Consider the following 23,683-nt stretch of genomic DNA (forward strand, 5'->3'; position numbering starts at 1 on the left):
TTCAGTGATTTCAGAAAAAAAAATAGTGGGTACTCATGGGGAAGTCACAAAATCAGAACAATGAAAATTGCCCGAAATCCATTAAAAACAATAAAAATAAAGTTATTGTTGTACTTTAGTTTGTGTTATATATTCAAAGTATGTATGAATTTAAAAGTATTTCACAATAAGTACTAGAAATAAGTCTTTAATTAAGCTTGAATTAAACTCAGTTTTTAAATAGCCCCAGCTCTTACCTGCCCTCCCTCCCCCCCCTATCCCAAGCATTTGCTTTTTAACATGCACATTTTTGCCCAGAACTTAGAAAAAATTTGTAGTTGGACACTTCATTACACGGTGTGTCTGGTTTTATCTCTGATGTATGAAGTGCCTTAATACCCAAACACACCACTAAACATACACATATAAAAACTGTGAAATTTAGTTATAAATGTCAGACATATAAAACTTATAAGTAGCCTATTAGGTTAAAATGAAAAAAAAGACTTTCTAGTTTAATTTACCCAATATTTAATACCATGACCATAAATTTTGTCCTCCACATTAATTTGACTTATTTGATTATCATGTTCAAATAACAACTTATACCAAGTTAATATAATACCTGATACAAGTTATTTGATTTGTCAACACAATGCACAAGTTGATTATGTAATAAAAAATATTATCTTATAAACAATCAATATAAACATTGAATCTTTCAAATAAATTTTTGCTAAATGTTTAAAACAAATAAATCTAACTTATAATAATTTTGCTAAATTGTTATTTAACTATGTTACTTATGCTATTGTACAAATGTAATATTTCAGTTCTTTCTTGAGCTGATAGTTCATAGCATCTACCAGTTGTTGATTGAACTTTTAAAGATGAAATTTTGCATAAAACGTGCGTTATTGGAACCCAGCAAATATCTTCTTTATGTGGCCAAGTAAAAGTGTTTAACAAAATAGACTGCTTCATGAACTTGATAAGAACATCTTGATTTTCTTCAGATATTTCCACAATATTGCCTAAAAACCATTTTGCATCATAAACACATGCTATATTAATTCCTGGTGAAAGAGAAGCAAGTGGAACCATATGATGCATTTTAGAAACATTTAAATTGGTATATATATTATCAAATGACACCCGTCTCATCTGTAAAGTAGTTAATGATTGTGGTATAAAACTATGGTGGTTTCTTGTTCCTGGAATTGTTGAACAAGTAGCATAATGTTCTTCTAATTTAAACTTTATGCAATGTAATACAATTGCATCATTTGAAATGTATTGAAAATATATTCCTTTAATATTTTTTCTACACCAATCATACATTTTTTCAGGTGAATTGATAAGATCTGTTTGTGATTGTAAACTGGCCCTAGCTACAAGTCTTGTGACAGAGCCCCCAACTCCATCACAAGCACTCTTTCCATGTGATGTGGCAAAAAAATGCCATTCTGCAGATACTTTATGATCTAGTTCATGGTGACATAAGTTAGATATGTTTTTATAATTTTTATATTGTGAACCTGCACCATCACTAAAATAAATGCAGTGGTTAAAGTAAGGTATCAACTCTTTTAAATGGTTTACTACTTCATAAATGAAACAATGAACTGAGTTTGTATTGTGTTGCAAATGATCTGAAATAATACAAGCACTTTTACATTTTATCATATTTTCTTCCATATAGTAAATAACAAAAGGATGCAAGGTTGCTTGACTGTTGTTCCAATGGAAACCTTGTACTGCATCTTGAATTAAAAAACTGTAATTTTCAGCAAAGTCTAGTAATACTAAAATATGATTACTTGGTAATGTTATTTTTAGATGCTGCAAATATGCTGCTTGATTTTTGGCTATATAATGATGATCTCTTAATTGGTCTATTTGTTGACAAGCTTTTTCAATGAAATCATCCACTGGAAGAGTTTGTGTAACTATATCATGTTTTTTGTTGGCTTTTTGCCACTGATTAAAGGTGATTTCTTCCAAGCTGTGTTTATCAAATAAAGCAGTAAGATACTCTTTAAGTGTGTTGGTATCTGGGCAGTTATCGCAACTGTGCAGCATGCAATCTCGATTGTTTAAGTCACATGCAACTAATGTCAAGAGGTCTTTATAGTCTAAAATATCTGGTATTTTTAATGCTAAAAGTTTTGCATTTTGGTGGTACTCACAAATACATACTGAATGGAGACCTGAAGCACCTCCAATAGGAATACACCACTTAGGTCTAAGTTCACAAAACTTAGAAAACCCAATCTTGACGTCTACGAAAATTTTAATGAACTCTAAATAAAGTTCTTTTATATTAACTATTAGAAGTCTTTTTTGAAAATGTTGTTTTTTACCATTAACTTGGATTGAAACATACTGTTTCATACCTGGACACATTCGAGAGTATTCATCTGATTGGTAAAATTCATGAACTTGATTTTTTACTGTATCACTAATAGATCTTCCTTCTTTTTTAGATGGTTCTGCCATTATGCCACACATTTGTTTCAAATTCCTTGCAGCTTTTATCATTCTAAGAGAAGCAGAAAAATAGTTTTGTGCATAATTAATGCTCCAACTCTCAGGAACCAAAGTCAGTAATTTAAGTTTTTCTGATTTCGAAGAAACATCAAACTTTGCTTTAATTAATTCCATTAATGAATCCAAGTCTTGTTTACTTTTGCAACACAGCTCTTTTGTTTTTGGTTCATCCTTAATTAAATCCGGAGAAACTCCCAAAACAGTTGCTATTTTCTTTTGGGTTGCAGTATGTATTTTGTTCATTTTTCTTTTTGCATAGATGACCCTGTCTTTATGAGCTACTAGTTTTAAAGGTGAACAACCAAGGATATTAATGCTTGAATTAAATTTTTCTTTTAAAATGTTAGTCTCATTAAAATCATTATCTTTATGTTGACATGAATCGCTTCCATAATCTTTTTTGTTATTTCTTAAATACAGCATTTTTTGACATTCTGTACAAAGCTTATGACCAGGTATTAAATCCAACTCCTTCGCAACATCCAAACTGATTACTCTGATAGATTCTAAAAGGTAACACAATGATAAAACATTAAAGAAGCCATTATCTTTTAAAAAATTAATTAAGTAATAATTTATATATGTCAAATTTTTTTTAAAATACTTTTTAATTTAACTTTGTGTTTGTTGAATGGATCGCAACAAAAGCTTCCATCATACGAAGTCTCAAATCTATCCAAGTAGACCTTTTCATGGTGATTACAAATAGTTTGAATATGATTTACTTTACTCCGCAAGTGTACAAGTTCTTGATCTTTTTTTGTTAATTCCTCAAAACCTTTAATTTTTTTGATTTTGGTAAATTTTACTTCATGACAATTATAATTTAATGCTTTTCCAATGGAACATTGAGTTAGATCTAGTGATGCACTTGCCATTTATTTTTAGTACTACCTAAAAAGGTTTGCTTAAAAACAAGTTTTGAAACTTTGTTTAAAAACAAGTTTTGAAACATAAGTTTTGACACAACAAATATATAGGAATTGATAAAATTTGTAAATAAAAAAAAAGATATAAAAAGAAAACTCAATAATGTGCTTGTTTTTTATGTCACAGCTTTTAAATGTGTATGTTGAATTCTTTGTTTGTGTATATAGACACTTTATACATCAGACATATTTATTTCTAAGTTCTGGGCAAAAATGTGCATGTTAAAAAGCAAATGCTTGGGATAGGGGGGGGAGGGAGGGCAGGTAAGAGCTGGGGCTATTTAAAAACTGAGTTTAATTCAAGCTTAATTAAAGACTTATTTCTAGTACTTATTGTGAAATACTTTTAAATTCATACATACTTTGAATATATAACACAAACTAAAGTACAACAATAACTTTATTTTTATTGTTTTTAATGGATTTCGGGCAATTTTCATTGTTCTGATTTTGTGACTTCCCCATGAGTACCCACTATTTTTTTTTCTGAAATCACTGAAATAAAGTCTATTAAATTAGAAGAAAAAAAAAAATAATTAAAACCAGTGTTGGTCCTTGGTTACCGGTGGTTTGAAGTGGAGGCACATTTTTCTAAGATTTAGCCGCAGCCATTTTTAGAAGTCTATAATTTTTTACTGATTTGTATCTTATCAGTAAATTTTAAAAAATTTGGAAGCCTACCATATATAGAAACTAAAAAAATATGTCTTTTCACTTCTTAAATTGCAGATTTTGTATATTGACTCGTCAAAAATCAACTTTTTATATTTGCAAAAATTTTTTAGCTTTTTTAGGTAGCCATTATGGAAAAAATGTGACATTTGAGAATTCAATCTCAAAGTTTTATTAAAGTAAGTCAAGAGTTGTATACAATAAAAAAAACTAGAAGGTTTTCTGAAATTTTGTTTTAAAAATATAGAGCTTCAAAATGTGAAGAAAACATGTTTTTGCTACTGAAGTTTTTATTTTTGGAAAAATCAGAAATTTCAAACGACTGTACCTTATGAACCACAAAAGATTTTATGCTGAAATTTTCAGGAATTGCTTTTCTTATTGATGTTAACAAACCTACTAAGTTTCATCAAAATCTGAGGGGGTCCATGTTGAAATCCTAAAATTTTGGTCCATTTGGCATGGAATGACCCTGCAGTCTTTTTAATTTTTTCCTTTAGCAAAAATTTTTATTTTAGATTTATATTTGACAGAAGTTATTGTAACATAATTATGTGAAGCTTGTTTTATTATAATTTTTTTATTTACTGTATCTATAAAAGTAGTAAATAGTGTATTGCTGCAACAGCACACCATTAAATTGTATAACTTACTTAAAAAGTTTTAATGTAAAGATAAGCAGCCAATGTATGAGAAGTGTTGACCAACAGATATGTTAATGGTTTTTATTTTTTAACAGGGGGAAACCCATTGTATGATCTTACAAACTGTTCATCTTATGCTGAAATGAAGAATGACAAGATAAATCATTCAGATGATAAAAGAAATGCTAGTATTTTGTTCAAAAGGAATAAGAAAAGAAGCTTGAGAAATGAGTTATACAATTTATCTTTAAAAGAGGATGATAACAAATGGATGAATGTTCAAGAGAATCTCATTTATGATGCACTGAATAATGAATTTACCAAATCTAATCAAAGTTTGAATAATGAAACTTATGACATGTTAGATAGAGATAAGCATAAAGCAGACAATCATCACAACATTTTGCATCTACCTAATGAGTCTATTGATCTGTTGAATCACAGTCCATCAAATTTATATGCCACGCCAGAAAGTTTGCAGAGAAATGCTTATGACTCTCTTCACAACAAAGTTGATTATGCTGATGTAAGCCCTCTTGATTATGCAAGTTTAGATTACAAAACTTCTAAAAATGAATCAAAAAAAGTTCAGAAACCAGGTTCCAATAATTACATAAATTATAACTATGCTCCATATATGGATGCTGCAGAGATTTTAGAGAATTCTCAAGCAAAAGTAATTTAATTTCTGTCTCAGTATTTTATAGTTTTTCTTAAAAATTTGATTTCTAAATATTTTAAAAAGTTTATTTTTGCAGCTATTTTAAACTCTAAGTCAAAAAAATTTTGATTTAAAACTTAAAATAGCTGCAATAAGAAATTTTTTCAGCCTTCAGTTTTTCTACTTTTATTTATATGATCTTGACTACATACTTGTTATGGTCTGTTCTAGAACTTTCTAGATTTATAATAACATTCAAGAATGTTCTATATCTTTCTAGAAAAATTCTCTTACACTATAAGTATGAAGGTTATATTTTTAATGTATGTTTGTATGGGTATTCTTATATCGAAAATAAAAAGTTTAATAAAATTTTCTCTTTGCATCTTTTAATTACAAAAATATAATATATTTTTATGATAAACTTAGCTTTGCTCTGCATAATCAAAAGCTATGTTTTTAGTCATTGTTTTTTTGTTGTGGGAACCCTGAGAGTAATGGCTTCATGTTTTAACATCTTCCATCTAAAAAGTTTTTTTGTTGACTAATAAGAACTTATTCACTAAGAAAATATATAACAAAGATTAAAAAAAAATGCTTTTGTAAAATATAAGCTTAAAAAGTTGCATATTTTGGTTTGTTTACTTGTCATAAATTAAGATTAAGAAACTAATTCTTCAAAACACACATAAACTTGAAAAAATTTACTTTTAGAATGTTTGATGGTGTCGACAAAAGCAAATAACAGCACCAAAGCTGCTGTCTCGAAAGTTTTTACAGTGGAAAAAACTTTTACAGAGAAAAAAAATGCAAAAACAAACTACTTCTGCACTTCTTTACTATTTGCCATATGAAAATTTATGAAAATTATGAAAATTTATGTTTTTAACAATTTTTTTATAAAGTTTTAAATCTCTAGCAGGTTTTTGTAAAGTAGATTTTTATAAAAAAAAATTTTTATATGAAAAGATTTTTACAAATTATTTTTATGAAGTTAAAGATTTTTAAGTGTGATTTTTTAATCAAAACATAATTTTACTTTGTTGTAATTTATTTTTATTTGTAGTGAAAAAAGTTTTAATATATTAATTTATAATCACATTTTGTTTTTTGTAAAATATAGATTTTTAGAAAATGAATATATTTTACTTAGGTATCATAAAAGTATGATGTTTGTTTATACATTGTTTCTAAACTTTGTTAAAAGTCTAAAAAAATAGAAGAAAAGACTTATAAATCAATTCTATTGTTTAGTGAGAAATAAAGTTTCTTTAAAAGTATACTTTACAAAGTTTTCATTTTTGTAACCTTTTGCCAGTGTATTAAGTCTAATAACAACCTGGGCTTCTCCATATAACCATTAGTATATTTAAAGATTACTTAGTATTTTTTGATTAAGATCTGAATGACTGTTTTGATTTGCTTAAGTAATTAATTTTTTTGTTGTTATATATTAAAAATTCATTTTATATTGCTTTCTTTAGCATTTATCAAAAATAATGAATGTGTCATTTTATTGTAAGTGTAGGAATTCAGTCAAGTATAAAACTTTATTTACCCATGGCTACAATCCAAAAAGGTTTTTGATATGTTTTAAAGATGCAGTTAATGCTAATCTAAAAAAAACCCATCAGTTTGCAAAGATCAATCAAATCACTTTGAGGAAAACCCAGCTACAAACATTTAGAAACTCACCTTTTTTTTCTTTGAAGTATTTTTCTAGTTCTACGAAAGATAGAAAATCAGGAAAGTACAGCACTCTATTCTACTTATTAGCTGCTGCTATCACTACTGGGGGTTTGTCTTATGCTGCTGTTCCTTTGTATAGAATATTCTGTCAGGTAATAAAAATCACTTTACACCTTGTCTAAATTGGTTCTGTTGGAGAAAATGGGTTTTAATTTTTAAAAACAGTTGGTTCATCTTTTTTTGATTGAAAACCTAACAACTAGGTGAGGTTTCTATAACACTTTGAGGTCTCCATGGCAAATGGTTAGTAAAATAGAAACATAAGTTACAAAGCTTTTAAGAAATGATTTTGTTTTAAGTGTTCATTAGTATCATATTTTCAAACCACGAGTTGTAGAAATTGATATTTGAGCAATTTAAAACCAACATCTATATCTGAAGGATCTTTGATAGGTTTTTTTTTATCTGGTGAAACCTGAGGCCCTGTAGATAAATACCCTATAGGTCATTGTTCTGGTCCCCATTGGACAATGATGTTAAGGTGTGACTTCTTGTAATAAAAAGATTTTATTTTATTTTTTTTGTTAATTTTTTTAATTTATTGGTACTTTAAAGGTATATCTATGTTAAAGTTTATTTTAAACCAAACTTTTATAATAGGCCTCTGGCTATGGAGGTTCTGTTAAGCAAGTTGATACTGGAGAACAAATAGAAAAAATGAAGCGTGTTGCTGATCGTAAACTGACAATAAGGTTTGAGGCTTCTACTGGTAAGCAGCTTCAATGGACTTTTAAACCTCAGCAAAGAGAGGTGCAGGTAAGGTGTATTTGGTAAATGAATAATTGTACTTTTTAGAAATAATTGAAAGTAATAGTTTTATAAAAGTATGTGAATGTTTTTTAATTTACTTTGTCATCTTTTTTTTGTCATGTTTTTAGCTTTCCTGGAGAAACTGCACTAGCTTTTTTTGTTCATCTTTTTAGCTTTCTCCTGGAGAAACTGCACTGGCTTTTTATACAGCCAAAAATCTGAGTGATCGTGCAATAATTGGCATTGCAACATACAATGTTGTACCATTTAGTGCTGGACAGTATTTTAACAAAATTCAGGTTTTATTTTTACTTATTTTGTTGATTTCTAAAAAAATCTGCATTTGAATTTTGAGTAATAATTTTATGTTGGTAAAAAAGTATTTATTGGCATTTTTTTTCTTTTTGTTTGAAGTAAAATTTGGTAACTGTCACATATGGTAACAGTCACATATGGTAACAGTCACATATGGTAGTCTCATACATAATACTCTTAAGGAGTTTATTGCGTCTATATTGAAAATAAAGCGAAGAATGACAACTTTGTTGGTACTTAAAGTATCATACCAGCATACTGGTAATCATCAGCCAAAATACATAATGAAAAAAATAATTTCATAATGTCACAGGTTGTATTTAAATCCAGAAAGTTTGCAAGATATTCCAAAGATTGTTTGATGAAGATGGTTACCTCTGTCTTACTTTTCTATCCTCTCACAGCAGCTCTATTGGATTCAAATCCAGAGGCTGTGGTGGCCAATAACTATATTGTATTGCAATATATTTTTTATGCAGTTTATTTGAATGAAAATTGTTTCAAGTATTATAGGTTATTTAAAAACATTTTTGTGTTCTACTAAAATGGGACAGGTTTTCTACTTTTCATCATAAGATGAACTTAATAAAGATGTTTCTGATGAACTAAATTTTTTAAACTGAATTAAGTGAGTTTTAGTTACTGCTAAAATTCATTTACTTCAGTTCAAAAAATTACTTTATTAAAAAAGTTATTGCACTTCCAATCATAATTTAATCTAACAAAAAATGATTGCACACTTGTAGTTAGTTTTACTGTTTTTTGCTTTATTATTACTCACTTTGATATTCTCCAAATTAATCAAAAGATGAATGTGCAATTTTTCAGAAAAAAAAAATAATGAAAAGATAAATGCAATGTGCAATTTTTCTGAAAAAAATACTAAGCTTTATTAGGAAGTAATTACTTTTATTAGTAATTACTTTTATTAGGAAGTAATTACTATCTACAAAAATTGGAATTGTTTTACCTTGATCATTCACTTTTTTTTTTTTTTTTTTGGAAAGAGGAGTGGGGGTCTTATTAAAATATTGTGCCCTGTGCCAGCTTATATAAATAATTTATAATTTTATGTTTGAGCAACCATCTTAAAGTTATAGAAATATTTTAGAATGTTGTGTTGGAATTTTACTATAGTTTTTTAGCAGTTTTCAGATTGTTTTACTTTTTATTTTATAGTGCTTTTGCTTTGAAGAGCAACAGTTGAATCCAAGAGAAGAGGTTTTTTATAATTTTTTTTGTTAAATTAGATGGTCCTTTTTGGGATTTGCAAATTGTTTTAAAGTTAGATAAAAAGTTAAGTGTATAATCTCAATAAATATAGTTTTACTATTAGTGACCTGCCAGAAATAAATTGTATAAGAAAATGTGCTTTAAAAAGAGGTTTTATGCGTTGCAAAGTAAGGTTTTGAGAACATTTGAAGACCACACTGGAAAAACGATCAAGCTACATTTTATTGTTTTGAGTAAATTAGGTTTTAAACTTCAAAACACCATAGCTCACACCATAGCTCACTTATTTGTTAAGTTAAATATCTGTGTAATTTGATTGGTTTTCTAGTTATATAGTCAATTATTATATAGTTAAACTGCAGCCGAATATAACAGGGGCGAAAACCCCAAAAAAGCAAAAATGTAGCTTGATCTTTTTTCCAGTGTGGTCTTCATTTGTAAAAAAAGATAAATGTTCAAAATTTTTCAGAACTGATTATGTAATTACATTTGATAGATTGAATTTTCAAACAATCATAAATAATTCTATTATTTTGAAAGGAATTTTTTTGACATTTTCTTGAAAACCAGAATCCTAATGAAGTTAATGATATATGTCATCAGTTTAAAATAAAAAATACTTTCAAAAATGTTGTAATAAATTTTAAGTAATAAATTTTAGTTAAATTTTTTTCAAAAATAGTCTAACTACTAACAAAATTGTTCTATAGGTTGACATGCCAGTTTTCTTTTATATTGATCCTGATTTTGATGAAGATCCACAGATGGAGAAAGTTAATGAAATAATTTTGTCATACACATTTTTTGAATCCACTGAAAATGTTATACTTCCTACTCCACATCGTGCAAGGTAGCTGCTGATAAAAAATTTTCAATTATTATCCCAAACAACATTATGAATGATAGCTGAATGCTGTGAGATAAAAACAATTAACTCGATGATAGAAAGCCAAACAAGATAAATGATGGATGTGAGTAAAAACTTTTGGTTTTTCACCAGCCAAGAAAGTATTTACAATAATGTTTTGTTAGCCTAACAATAAAAAGCTTTTAAAATGTTTGTCAATTTTTATTCGAACTTTATTTGAATTAAGTCTCTGTGAGAATATTGGATTATAAAATGATATTAAATTGTTAAAAAGTATTGGATTATAAAGTAGTGTTGGATTGTTGAAAGGAATTCATTTCCTCATTATAAACATCTGTTTTTACATCTTTAACTATAATTTTTTATGATTTTTTATAATTTATTATGATGATTTACTTTTATTTTATTTTCAAAGTTTTTATTCACAGCTTCATGTGATGTGTAATCATGTCATGAGCTGTGAATTTTGCTTTTAGGCAAAGTCAATCTTCTAACTCAGCTTTCTGTCACCAAAGTCTAATTTTTTTTTTTTTTTTTTCTACATCCTTTTGCTTGTACTTTTTCTATGTCATTTTCCAAGTATTGAGAAATAATGTGATAAACTTTAGATTTTATAACTCCTAATAAAATTAGAGTTACAAAAGCTTTTATAACTAGCCTGGTTTTGAAAGTATTTTGAAAGTTAAATTTGTGAGTAAATATTAATCTCTAATTGAGTCTAATAATTTGTACAAAAGATTCAGTTAAATTAGTTGAATCAATTAAAAGTTATTACATTTTGTTATCTTCCCATGATACAGGTTTTAGACAGTCCAAAGATTTTTATGTATATTAAATTTACAACTAAAATAAAACAACTTTAAGCTATTATTTGAATTGTTTGATTATTTTAATTATTTTAAAATTATATCAGTTGTTTTAAAATTATTTCAGTCTTTTTTTAAATTGTTGTAAAATAAATTTAATTTTCTTGTTTAGAATCATAGATATAAATTTTAAAGAAAGTATTGGTCCCTTTTTTCAACTGGCTTGGCTTCTTGACTTCATTTTTTATCAACAGCATACTCTTTAAGTATTGTCTATTTTGGAAAGGTCGACATGTAATAGAATAATTGGCTTTTAATTTAACAAGGTAATGGATATTGTAATTTTTATTATTATTATTATTATTATTATTGTTATTATTATTATTATTATTATTATTATTATTATCATCATCATCATCATTATTATTATTATTATTATTATTATTATTATTATTATTATTATTATTATTATTATTATTATCATTATTATTATTATTATTATTATTATTATTATCATTATTATTATTATTATTACAATTATTATTATTATTATTATTGTTATTATTATTATTATTATTATTATTATTATTATTATCATCATCATCATCATCATTATTATTATTATTATTATTATTATTATTATTATTATTATTATTATTATTATTATTATCATTATTATTATTATTATTATTATTATTATTATCATCATCATCATTATTATTATTATTATTATTATTATTATTATTATTATTATTATTATTATTATTATTATTATTATTATTATTATTATCATTATTATTATTATTATTATTATTATTATCATCATCATCATCATCATCATTATTATTATTATTATTATTATTATTATTATTATTATTATTATTATTATTATTATTATTATCATTATTATTATTATTATTATTATTATTATCATCATCATCATCATTATTATTATTATTATTATTATTATTATTATTATTATTATTATTATTATTATTATTATTATTATTATTATTATTATTATTATTATTATCATTATTATTATTATTATTATTATTATTATCATCATCATCATCATTATTATTATTATTATTATTATTATTATTATTATTATTATTATTATTATTATTATTATTATTATTATTATCATTATTATTATTATTATTATTATTATTATTATTATTATTATTATTATTATTATTATTATTATTATTATTATTATCATTATTATTATTATTATTATTATTATTATTATTATTATTATTATTATTATTATTATTATTATTATTATTATTATTATTATTATTATTATCATTATTATTATTATTATTATTATTATTATTATTATTATTATTATTATTATTATTATTATCATTATTATTATTATTATTATTATTATTATTATTATTATTATTATTATTATTATTATTATTATTATCCACAAAATGATTTCACAGTTTCAATCTTTGCTTTTTTATCTTGAATCAAAACTAATTATCAACCTAGATTTACCTAAAAGTTATCAGTCATTAACTTATACATCATATCTTATAAGATTATTTTACAAGTATTTTTCACAAGTAAGTATAAAATTTATTATGTGTATTATATGTTATAAAAATTTATACTATTATAATATTACATTATGGTATTTTATTAATTATGCAAATAGGGTTATTGGATTATTAAATTTCATTGTAAACTTACATAATTTTAATTATATTGTATTATATTAGGTGTGCATATGTTTATATCTACAGTATTAAAAATAAGTTTTAAGTTCTTTATTCCTTTTTTCATGCTTTTTTCATGCTTTTTATAGAATATGTCAGCAGAAAATTGTAAGTTAAAGCTGTTGAAACTACGAAGCATCTTGGGTAATGAAAAATGTGCTGACTGTTCTTCATCAGGTAAGGTTTTTGCTAAAAAGGAGTCTTTATGCTAAAAGCTTTCTGAGAATTGACCCAAGGTTTGTTTTTCTAATTTTTTTAAAAGCTATATATTTTTAAATATTCTATTCTAGCATAAAAACCAAATGCATGCATGCATACCTACACACATATTTTATTGAAGCGACATTTTAACATTTACTTATTTAACTTAGATCCTCCTCCAGATTTCGTGTCAGTAAATATTGGTGTGTTTCTATGCTTTAGCTGCGCTGGGAAACATAGAAACATGGGTTCAGACTCTTCTTTAGTTCGTTCAATACACTTAGATAGTTTTGATGAAAAGAAATTAGAAGTAAGTAATCAAGATTAACATTTAATAAATCCTCTAATGTAGATTTTTTTCAGATATTCCTTGCATCAAATGTTCTGAAATCTTCAAAGTTATTTTTGAAATATTAAAAGAATGACGCATTTTTATTTTTATGTATCTCACATTTTTGTTATTTATTTAACATATGGCAACTAAAAATCCAAACAAACTTTGTAGCTTCAGTATGTCTAACAATGTTTTATAATCCTACGTATTATGTTGCAAATCTAGTCCTCTACAATACACTATGTCTTTATTTTTAAGAACTTAATTAAACATGTCTAAAAGCTTGAATAATCAAGAGGCACTATAGTGTATGTTTTTTTAGATTTGCATTTAAAAGAGGACAAAATGTTTATTGTTACTCACTTTTGCATGGAAAATATCCCAAAATTAACCATGTACGATATAAAAGAGAACAATATAGAACCAGAACAAAAGGTCGAAAGTGGACTGCAATAAAAATGCTTAAGAAACAGAAAAAATGCATAAAAAAAATTGATTGGTAAGAAGGATGGTGTTTCACAGGGTAGCTTAGCCAAGAGACTCAATGTTTCTCAGCAGTATATATCCAAAATTATCATTGATAAAATGAGCCATTATTATCAGAAAAAAATGCCAAAAAGAACATCGGCTCAGAAAGTGGCTGTGCGTCCTAAGTGTCAAAAGTTAGTTGCACTCATTTGGAAAAAAATTGTGATCATTGATGACAAGTCATATTTTCCTTTAAGCAACACTGATATTGTGCCTGACACAATGCCTAATGACATCAAGCTCAAAAGAAAAAACAAGTATGAACCAAAATTATTAATTTGGATAGTCTTGTTTGAGAAAGGAGTCTCAGAGCATTACATTGCTCCAAATGTCTGGTTAAATTAAATAAGTTCATCAATGAGGTTCACAAAAATGATGAAATTATGTTCTGGCCTGATCTATCTTCCGTACACTACACAAACAAAGTGCAAGATTGTTGAGAGACAAAATGTGCTGAGAGACAAAAACCCTGCTAATGTGCCCAAGTAGCAATCAATCAAGGATTTTTGGACTGAAATTAAAAGCTTGGTGTATGCAGATAATTGGTAAGCTGAAAATCTCCGTCAACTAAGAAATCAAATTGAGTATTGTATGGAAATGATTGACCAATGATGTATACATAGGCTTGGGTAAATTCTTTTGCAAGAGTTGACCGTGTTTGCTGAAATAGACTGATAAACGAATAATTTTTATTTTATTTTTTAAAAAGCAAGTTTCTTGTTATCATGCTTCTTTAAATTAACAAAATTGATAACTCTGTTGAAGAGATATTTTCAAAGTCTGCATTTTTAGTTGTTACAAGTTTTCTCGCTTACTTTGGTGATATCACTTCTTTAATTCACTTTTTCTTTTTCTACAAGAAACTTCACTTCCATTAACAGAAATAGTTTCCATTATTCTTAAACAGTCCAAACAATCTATTTGTCAGCCATTTTGTCGATCTTTTTACAGCCATTAATGTTGAATATCTTCTTTTCAGAAAAATAAATCTGATATTGTTTTACACCTTACTTGCAAACTTAAATCTAATGGCCTTTTGACCATCAATATGTAGCAGCTCTGTCCTTTTTCTTGTATGGCCAACAATATAGATTACTATTAAGTATTTGGTGAATCAAATCCTTTGAAGTTGAAAGTTCTCCAACTAAAAAGGTTAAAGAAACAACTTTTTCTTCTGACTTAAACTTTTACTTTGCAAATGTTCATTTTTTTTTGGACGTGCAATCAGGTGAGTGACAAGTTGATAGTACCTTTCTCCTTGATCATTTTACATTGTCATTGGACTGCACAAAAACCAACTGAACCATTTAAATCATTGAAAATCTTTGATGGTTTGTCACCTTTTTAGTACTTAGAAAGTTCTAAACTTTGCAACGGGATACTCTTCATTAATAGAAATTAAACAAAACAAATATTTGCTTAAATTGAAAATCAGTCTTTCTAAAGGAAGATTTAAGGATGTTTTGAAAAACTCTACCAGCTGCACAAAAATTGAGATAATTAAATATTAAAAATACATCATTCTTTTGTGACGCCTGTTAACATATCCTGTACATAAAGCATATGGTGATCAAACATGGGACCTATAAGCAAAATTTCTTTTGCAATATTTTTTTAAAGGTAGTAATGGTTTAAAGTGTTTAGAAACACCTCAAGTCTTTATCTTTTCAGGTCATGTTAAAAAGCACTGCTTCGTTAATTTCAATTTTTTTGTACACCTCAAAAAGAAAGTTGATATTTTTAAGGCATTTTTAAAATTTTAAAAAGTTGACATTTTAAAGACATTTAAATAGCAGCTTTCTTTTTATGCTGTACAAAAATAACTGCAGTACATTTTTTTATAAAGGTTTTTCATAGGTATTTTTCTCTATATACCATATATACTCACTATTTTTTTAAATTTTCCTAATAAAGGCAATAGAAAAAATTGGAAATGTCAATGCAGCAAAACAATGGGAGTATTCTGTACCCTTGTGCTGGCCACGCCCATCTTACAATGATAATGAGTGAGTTAATCTTTTAAGTGTTTTTTTTTAGTTTGATAACAATAGTTTTTCCTTTTTTTGTTTGATTAATCTTGATAAGCTGTTTTTAGCCCTTTTCTTTGATCCAGAAACATAAAAGCATATATTTATGGTTTGCTGCACCAACTTCACTGCCCCCCTCACTATAGTCATTTACAACCTTAGCATTCTTAAAATTATATTCAAATATTAGGTGAAATTTCTTTGAACTGAGGACAACTGATATAGCAACATGGTCATGACTGATATCTTGTTTTTCTAAGTGATTTGGAATTGTATCCATGAGGAGAATCATTTTTACATAATTTTAAATGTATTTTTTTTAAAGAAAACTTGGTACAAAGGAAATATCAAATCTCAGTTCAGCCTTCATTTTTTGATAGAAAGCATTAAAATCTATATTAATTAAATTATATTATATATGTTAGTTAAAAGTTTTTGAAGAGTTATGGGGAAAATTAAAAGTTCTTTACACATTTTTTTCAAACATTTTAAATTATGTAAGTTTTTTAGAGTAACACTGTTTAGGGGTTTTAAGTGTTATAGTTCAAGTACTTATGTCTGAAAAGTATGGAAAAACAAAAATGTCTAAAAAAAGTATGGAAAAACAAAAATATTTATATAAGTCCCAAACAGTCATACATCATATTTTCTTTCTATTGTTCAAATTCCAGTATATTCTGTACCTTTTCATACTTCTCTTGATAAATTGATTTGATCCACAGATCAAAATGCATCTGCTGGGTGTGAGCAACTTCATAATAGTCCTATGCACTCACTAATTATCCTTATTTAGCAAAAACAACCTTCTCTCTCCCTGTCTTTAGTTGTGTCAAATATTACAGCCTGGACTTTTGCTTTTGATTGGTGTTAAAAGTAGGGTGAGAGGCTTCCACTCTGATATCTATTCTAAAGTCATCAAATTTAGCTTACAAAAAAGTATTCATCTCGATAATTTGTTCCTATCACCTTTTAGGCTAATAAATTTTTGCCAATATTTTAAATCATATGTGCTAGTTATCAATTGGATTGAGTATTATTATGGCTCTTCAGGGTAGACATGATTTGAAAGTAATGTGGCATGACAAAGCTGAATGAAATTGATTTTTTTAAGTTTTTTTTTTAATTTGGAGAGGTTCTTGGATTGAAATGCAAGTTTCTTGTAAAGAATTCTTTTTTTTTATTTGAAGTTACCTGTAAAAAAAAAAAAGAAGAAAATTTTGATAAAATCTGCAGCTTTGTGTTAAATGATAGCACACGAGTCTTAAACACTTTTACGCCAAATATAGAGTAAAGTTTAAACTTTAGCAAGTTTTTGTCAACCCTACTGATGGTAGAAGGGTTGACACAAGTTTGTTAAAGTTTAAATAAAAAGTTCTTTTAAGAGAGTAGGGGCACCTTTTGGTTAGGGGCTCCTTTCAAAAATAAAACATAAATGTTTTGTGTAACTGAAATCTGTACATAACATCCGTGTAAAACGCTTTTAGTCAAATTTTAGAGATATCATTGAGCAATGGATTTATGCAAAGTATTTGAGAAAGGAGTTTGTTGAAGGCATAGAAAGTTCATACTTACCTTATAATAGAGGTGTGATAAAGTGTTATGTAACTCGTTTTGTTGTTTGTTTGTTTTTTTTTTGTTTTTGTTTTTGTTTTTTTTTTTTTTTTAGTTTGTTTTTGTTTTCTTTTAAAAAGCGTTTGTAAAAATTCATTTGTAGGCGCAAAGAATGGGTGGTTGTTCAAAAAAGAGAAGGCTGCTTCTAAATGGAGGAAGCGTTTCTTTGTTTTGTCCTCAGAACAAGGATACTTAAGCTATTTTTTACAACAAGAAGTAAGAAATCGGTATCTTTACGTAGGTTTGTTTCATTTAAACCAATCTACTGTCAACAGCTTTAAATTCTTTAAAATGTGTTTTGTGTGTTGTGTAATTGGCCTTTTGTTTATAACAAAGTATTCGTTTTAGGACCCCAACCCAAAGAGGAGGGTGCAAGTGCGTTATTTGAATATAATGTTTGTCTCTGAAGATATAACACAAAAGAAACACTCCATGATAATAACATTCCCATTTAGCAAGAACCGTGGCATAAAACTGAGGCATATCTATCTGTACTCCGAATCTAGTTTTGTATGTTACGTTTTACATGGTGTTAATGACATGCTTAATAAATTTTTAATTTTTGGTCTGGTTAAACATATTTACTACATGAAGATTTGTCTGAGACAATTTATTTAGTCTTTTGTTTGATTTAAAATTGTGTTTTTACTTTTAAAGGAAATAGTTGACTGGTATCTCACATTGCGAGCTGCTCGTCTTTCGTTTTTAAAACCATATCTTTATGGTTTAGATCCCGCTGAGGTAAGATTTAGCCCCTTAACTGTGTCTGACGGATATATCCGCCTTTCAAGGGTGCAGCTCTTCGTGTGTCTGACGGATATATCCGTTTATTGGAACTGTAGGCTTTTATGTGTTTCTGACGGATTTTTCCGCATTTTGGAACTGTTGCACCGTTTGTGACTGACGGATATTTCCGTTTTTTACATGAGTAAAAACAATCTACAGATCAGATATGATAAGTTAAAAGCAAGTTTGTTTATTTATGTTATGTAATAACTTTTAACAAAAGTATGGTCTTCATTTTATACTCTAGAGTTTTTTCAAAATATGGCTAATAGCTTTATATGACAATGCTTTAGTATAGTGGAAAAGTAAACACGGCTTTGGCAAGAAAATCTAACCCTAAAAGAAGTAATTATTCTGTTCAAGATCTAATTGAATACATGGGAGAAAGCGATAAATTATCTGATATTAGTTCTAATGATGGTTCTTCTAATGAAGGTTCAGTTAAATCTGTTACAGAAGAAGAAATAATTTGCTCATCATCAGCAGATGATGATAGTGAAACTGGCCTTGTTGACACTGATGTAGTGCAATTGGAACAAGATAATACAAACGATGAAACGAATTGGGTTGAAATAGACGGTTATAAAGCAAATTTTGCTAAATTTGAGGGTAATCCAGGACCTCATCCAAGTTTTATAGTTAATAGTAGTCCTCTTACTATATTTGAACCTCGTTGATCTTATTGTCGAGCAAAGTAACTTTTTTGCAGTACAATATCGTAAAAATAATATAATTAATGATAGATCTCGAGTTCAAAAATGGATACCTTTAGTCAGAAACGACATCAGGCTCTATATAGCATTCATTTTATATCGTGGAATCTTATGGAAACCAACAAATACTATGTATTTTTCAACAAACCCTCTGTTTGACACACCACTTATAAGGAAAGTATTGTCTTTTGATAGGTTTTGTCTTATTGAGAAGTTTCTTCATTTTGTTGATACCAGTAGTTTGCCAATAAATTTCTGTAAAATAGCAATTAAACCGATCTATGACTATCTAGTAAATAAATTCAAAACTCTGTATATACCAAATAAAAATATATCAATAGACGAATCACTGCTGCTTTGGAAAGGTCATTTAAGCTGGAAGCAATACATTCCAAGCAAGCGTTCCAGATTTGGAATGAAGTCCTTTGCATTATGTGAATCAGCTACTGGCTATATTTGGAATTGTTTTTTGTACACTGGCAAGGAAATGACTGACAGTTTTGCTCCAGACTTGAAAAAATACAAATATCAAGCTACTAAAATTGTTATTACTCTAATGGATAATTTAATTGGTAATGGCTATTGTTTACACATTGATACTTGGTATACATCTTATGAAATTTGCAAAGTATTGCTGGATCATAATACTGATTGCATTGGTACATTACGTAATAATCGCAAACAGTTACCGCAGGATACAAAGAATGCTAAAATTAAAATTGGTGATATTTTAGTTCGATATGATACTAAAACAAATGTAATGTGTACCAAACGGAGAGACAAGAAAGATGTGCACATGCTGAGTACCTGTATTCAAAATGATACAATCATTGTTAATAGAGCTGGCAGAGAAAAAATTATTCCTCTAGTGATACATGAATATAACAGAAACATGGGTGGTGTTGACCGATCTGATCAAGTGTTGACAACATATAAGTCCGAAAGAAAAAGACAAAAAAAATGGTACAAAAAGATTTTTATGCATTTGATTAGCGTTTGTGCATTCAATGCAAATATTACAAACAATAAGTTATCACCTAATATGACATCCTTACAGTTTAGAGAGTCCATTATCAAAGAGAGCATTGTTAAATACCATGAATCAATCGAGAAAAAAAGAAATCGAACTCGAGTATTACCTTCTCCTTTAAGATTAATAGAGCGTCATTTTGTTGATGCTATACCAGCAACAGAAAAAAATATGAAACCAAGTAGAAGGTGCGTTGTCTGCTCTGAAAACAAGATTAGATCAGATACCCGATATATGTGTCAAGACTGTAATGTTGGTTTGTGTGTTGTGCCTTGTTTTAAAATTTACCATACAAAAGAAAAATTTAAAGGTTTTTGTAAATAATTGAACTTTTGTTATTTTAAATGTCTTACAAATCTTTGTTTTATTTTTTTGTTGCCTTTAAAATTTAGTTCCTCGTTGATAATATCAAGAAATGTTAAATGCTATCAGGTTTTTTTTTTTGTTTTTTTTTTTGCAATTTTCGGCGTACTAAACGAAAATTAATTAAACAGTTTAAAGAAATCGTTAACAAAAATATTTTGCCGTAAATAACAAAGCGATTTTTAAAATGACGCCACAGTTAAGGGGTTAAGTACTAAAAATTCCAAGATACTGCGTTTCTTTTGTTAAACTTTGGTTATTTTGATTTAGTTTGGTATTTTGATCGAAAAAAATAAAATTTCTTTTACTTTCCACTTTGAAGGTAAGCAGGTTGTTGAGCAGAAGTTATGTCAAAATGGGTTTCCTGTATAAAACCGGATCTAAGGTAGATAATATTTTTTCTACAAGTATTATTGTTTGTTGTGTAATTAATTGTTTTTTTTTTAATTTTTTTGATGTTGTTATTCGTATGTTTTTATTTCAATTTTAACCGTTTTAATTTTTGAAGAAAGGTGATGGTTGGCGTAAGCGATTTGTGTGTCTGGATGCTCGGCGCTTTTTATACTTTGCGAATGCAATGGTAGGTTTTCTGTTACATTTTACTTTGTTTCGATTAAGAAGTAAAGAAGATTAATAAATATTATTTTGAATTATTTGTTACCAGGATGCTGAAGCACTAGGTGATGTCAAAATTGAATCTTCGGAAGGTAATCGCTGCTTATTCGAAGGCGTTAGCGGCAACCACCCTGCAAGTCCGACTCCATATTGTTTTTATGTATGCTCCTCAGCCACCGAAGGGTCATTAGCCAGCGAAAGTATACGTAAAGGCCGTAATCCTGTATTCAATTTCTGCGCTGAAACAAAAGAAGATATGCTAGATTGGATATCTGCGTTTACAAGCGCAATGAAATCAGACACGGTTGAACCGATTACAGACAATCCATCAAGAATGTCTATTACGTCTCGTTCATCCTCGAATTCTTCGGATGACTGATAAACTTTTATCCCTTAAACAAAATTTAATTGCACTTTTTCCGCTCCTTATTTGAATATTGTATTTATTTATTTTTTTTCAAATTTATGGTGTTTTTCAAGTTCGTTTTCTATACTTAACAAGTAAAAAATAATAAAATTATTTTTTTATTGTAATTAAAGCTTGTTTTTTTGACCTGCAATTTTTTTTACACTTTCAGCAATTTTTTGTAAATATTTATTTAGAATGCTATTTTCCTAATTTTTTCTGTTTGATGAACATAAAAAAAATTTCCATTAGAAAAGTGCAAAATTGATTTAAAGTTTTAACACAAGTTAAATTTATCGTTAATTTTTTTTCCTTTTGTTTTTAGAAGTTTTTTTTTTTTAACCTGAGTGCATTTTGGAATGAAAAATGGCTAAATTTTCTTTGTTGTTTAAACACTTTTAAACACTTGATAAATATTTAAAAAAGCATTAAGACTAAAATTAATCACCTAAATAAGTTAAAGATTGTATTTCAGTTACTTTTTATATGAAGTTTTTTATTGAATATTGCATCTGAATTATAAATGAATTATTTTTTGAGCAAAAATCCTCTTCCCACATTACAAAATAGGATTAAAATTGCCATTCTTAAAAGTGATGCCTTGGAAAACTGGAACTGTAGAAAGTGATGCGTTGGAAAACTGGAACTGTAGAAAATTGAAAATTGAAAATTGGAGAACAGTGGATTCGATCACCGCTCTTTATGTTTTGTTTTTAAAACTTTTCATAAAACTTTAGTTAAAAATGATCGTTAAAAAATCTATCAAAGAGCTGATTTGGAATGTAGTCTACAAATGTTACAAATGTTTTAAGCTGCAGTTTCATGAGTTTAATGAGTCAGATGACAAATCTGACTCGTTTTTCAAGTTTCAAATATAAGTAACTTATTTTACAAACTGAAAAATGAGTTAGATGACAAATCGTCAGATTAAAATTATTTGATTCTCCCATTTTAAAGGTTGAAAGGAAGTTTTTGATTTTTTTTTTCTAAAAGTAAAAGTTTTTTGAAGTTTTAGTATTTTTTTAAAAAAATTATAACTTTTACACAGTCAAGGGCAAGGACAAGACGTCACTTGGCTCAATAAAAGTTTTATGACTGTAAAAATTAGAAAGGGTTATTCTCAAAGATCTTGCTCTATTCATAAAAGTAAAATAATCTTTATATAAGCCCTAAAGAGATTTAGGTCTCTTAGAGGCTTAAATAATCCTAACAACAAAGCCCCTTATCATTGGAAGTTGCTATAAGTTCCATCAAATAAACTTGCTCAAGGTTCAAAACTAGCCTGGAGGGAATCACTGGTGTCAAAGCAGAGCATATTGAATGATTGTCTTGCTAAAAGAAAAAGATGTTTTATTAATATAGTTTGCTTTTTTTTTTCTTTTTTTGTTTTAAAGCAGTAGACTTAATTTTTACAAAATTTCAAATTTTTTTCTTATGCTTTTCTATGCAATCTGTTCCATTCTGTACGGAAAGTAATGTAGTGAATATTTTTTTAACAATTTTAAAGATTTCCTTTTTTTTATTTTTATATTAGTTCAAATCCTATCCACTTCTATTACATTTAAAAGTTTTCATTTAAATTAGAAGAAACTTTATTATCTCTTGAAGATTATTGATAAAAGATTACATCATTAAGATTTTAACTTCACTGTTCTTAGGTTGTTTTATGACAACCTTTTTATTATTATTATTATTATTATTTTTATCATTATTATTATTATTACTATTATTATTATTATTATTATTATTATTATTATTATTATTATTATTATTACTATTATTATTATTATTATTATTATTATTATTATTATTATTATTATTATTATTATTATTATTATTATTATTGTTATTATTATTATTATTATTATTATTATTATTATTATTATTATTATTATTATTATTATTGTTATTATTATTATTATTATTATTATTGTTATTATTATTATTATTATTATTATTATTATTATTACTATTATTATTATTATTACTATTATTATTATTATTGTTATTATTATTATTATTATTATTACTATTATTATCATTATTATTATTATTATCATTATTATCATTATTATCATTATTACCATTATTATTATTATTATTATTATTATTATTATTATTATTATTATTATTATTATTATTATTATTATTATTATTATTATTATATTATTACTATTATT

At 26.8% G+C, this 23,683-nt stretch overlaps 4 protein-coding genes across 12 annotated transcripts in view; 3 read left to right on the forward strand and 1 right to left on the reverse strand.

Annotated features, from left to right (window-relative positions):
• LOC145184913 (uncharacterized) overlaps positions 1 to 6,672 on the forward strand; it is a 37,753-nt gene extending 31,081 nt beyond the window's left edge. For 4 of the 9 annotated variants that reach the window (XM_090093508.1, XM_090093511.1, XM_090093507.1 and 1 more), the window contains 2 exons: positions 4,870 to 5,450; positions 6,150 to 6,672. In XM_090093508.1, the coding sequence (XP_089949634.1) occupies positions 4,870 to 5,450; positions 6,150 to 6,158 (590 nt within the window). In that variant the 3' untranslated portion in view covers positions 6,159 to 6,672. Of the gene's footprint in view, positions 1 to 4,869; positions 5,451 to 6,149 lie in introns of those variants that run through there. The other 5 variants (XR_016454311.1, XR_016454312.1, XM_090093510.1 and 2 more) reach the window with 3 other exon arrangements.
• Positions 301 to 3,407, reverse strand: LOC149885905 (uncharacterized). Its single transcript, XM_090093526.1, has 2 exons — positions 3,134 to 3,407; positions 301 to 3,035 (listed from the first exon to the last, which is right to left on the reverse strand). Exons 1-2 carry the CDS (start codon positions 3,405 to 3,407, stop codon positions 766 to 768), a joined length of 2,544 nt encoding a protein of 847 aa, XP_089949652.1. The 3' UTR covers positions 301 to 765.
• Positions 6,673 to 6,875: 203 nt separating the features above from the next.
• On the forward strand, positions 6,876 to 10,650 carry LOC149885906 (cytochrome c oxidase assembly protein ctaG-like). The gene is made up of 5 exons (XM_090093525.1): positions 6,876 to 7,276; positions 7,785 to 7,940; positions 8,108 to 8,233; positions 9,429 to 9,470; positions 10,193 to 10,650. The coding sequence occupies exons 1-5, from the start codon at positions 6,935 to 6,937 to the stop codon at positions 10,334 to 10,336; spliced, it is 810 nt and encodes a 269-aa protein (XP_089949651.1). The 5' UTR covers positions 6,876 to 6,934; the 3' UTR covers positions 10,337 to 10,650.
• Positions 10,239 to 22,023, forward strand: LOC145184409 (arf-GAP with dual PH domain-containing protein 1-like). Its single transcript, XM_090093520.1, has 12 exons — positions 10,239 to 10,453; positions 11,329 to 11,482; positions 12,979 to 13,066; positions 13,261 to 13,400; positions 15,867 to 15,958; positions 17,475 to 17,563; positions 17,694 to 17,806; positions 17,939 to 18,100; positions 18,248 to 18,331; positions 20,805 to 20,867; positions 20,991 to 21,062; positions 21,147 to 22,023. Exons 3-12 carry the CDS (start codon positions 12,982 to 12,984, stop codon positions 21,474 to 21,476), a joined length of 1,230 nt encoding a protein of 409 aa, XP_089949646.1. The 5' UTR covers positions 10,239 to 10,453; positions 11,329 to 11,482; positions 12,979 to 12,981; the 3' UTR covers positions 21,477 to 22,023.
• Positions 22,024 to 23,683: the final 1,660 nt, after the last annotated feature.

Source organism: Hydra viridissima, unplaced genomic scaffold (assembly GCF_058129835.1).
Source record: "Hydra viridissima isolate aposymbiotic clone 2 unplaced genomic scaffold, HvirCarnegie_v1 scaffold_7, whole genome shotgun sequence".
Lineage (NCBI taxonomy): Eukaryota > Metazoa > Cnidaria > Hydrozoa > Anthoathecata > Hydridae > Hydra > Hydra viridissima.

Coding starts and splice junctions, on each gene's coding strand:
- LOC149885905 (XM_090093526.1), bottom strand. CDS start 3,407: ATGGCAAGTGCATCACTAGATCTAACTCAATGTTCCATTGGAAAAGCA. Junction 3,036..3,133: donor ACACAAAGTTAAATTAAAAA/GTATTTTAAAAA, acceptor GTTACCTTTTAG/AATCTATCAGAGTAATCAGT.
- LOC149885906 (XM_090093525.1), top strand. CDS start 6,935: ATGAATGTGTCATTTTATTGTAAGTGTAGGAATTCAGTCAAGTATAAA. Junction 7,277..7,784: donor TGTATAGAATATTCTGTCAG/GTAATAAAAATC, acceptor CTTTTATAATAG/GCCTCTGGCTATGGAGGTTC. Junction 8,234..9,428: donor AGTATTTTAACAAAATTCAG/GTTTTATTTTTA, acceptor TTTATTTTATAG/TGCTTTTGCTTTGAAGAGCA.
- LOC145184409 (XM_090093520.1), top strand. CDS start 12,982: ATGTCAGCAGAAAATTGTAAGTTAAAGCTGTTGAAACTACGAAGCATC. Junction 18,101..18,247: donor TGTACTCCGAATCTAGTTTT/GTATGTTACGTT, acceptor TTACTTTTAAAG/GAAATAGTTGACTGGTATCT. Junction 21,063..21,146: donor TATACTTTGCGAATGCAATG/GTAGGTTTTCTG, acceptor ATTTGTTACCAG/GATGCTGAAGCACTAGGTGA.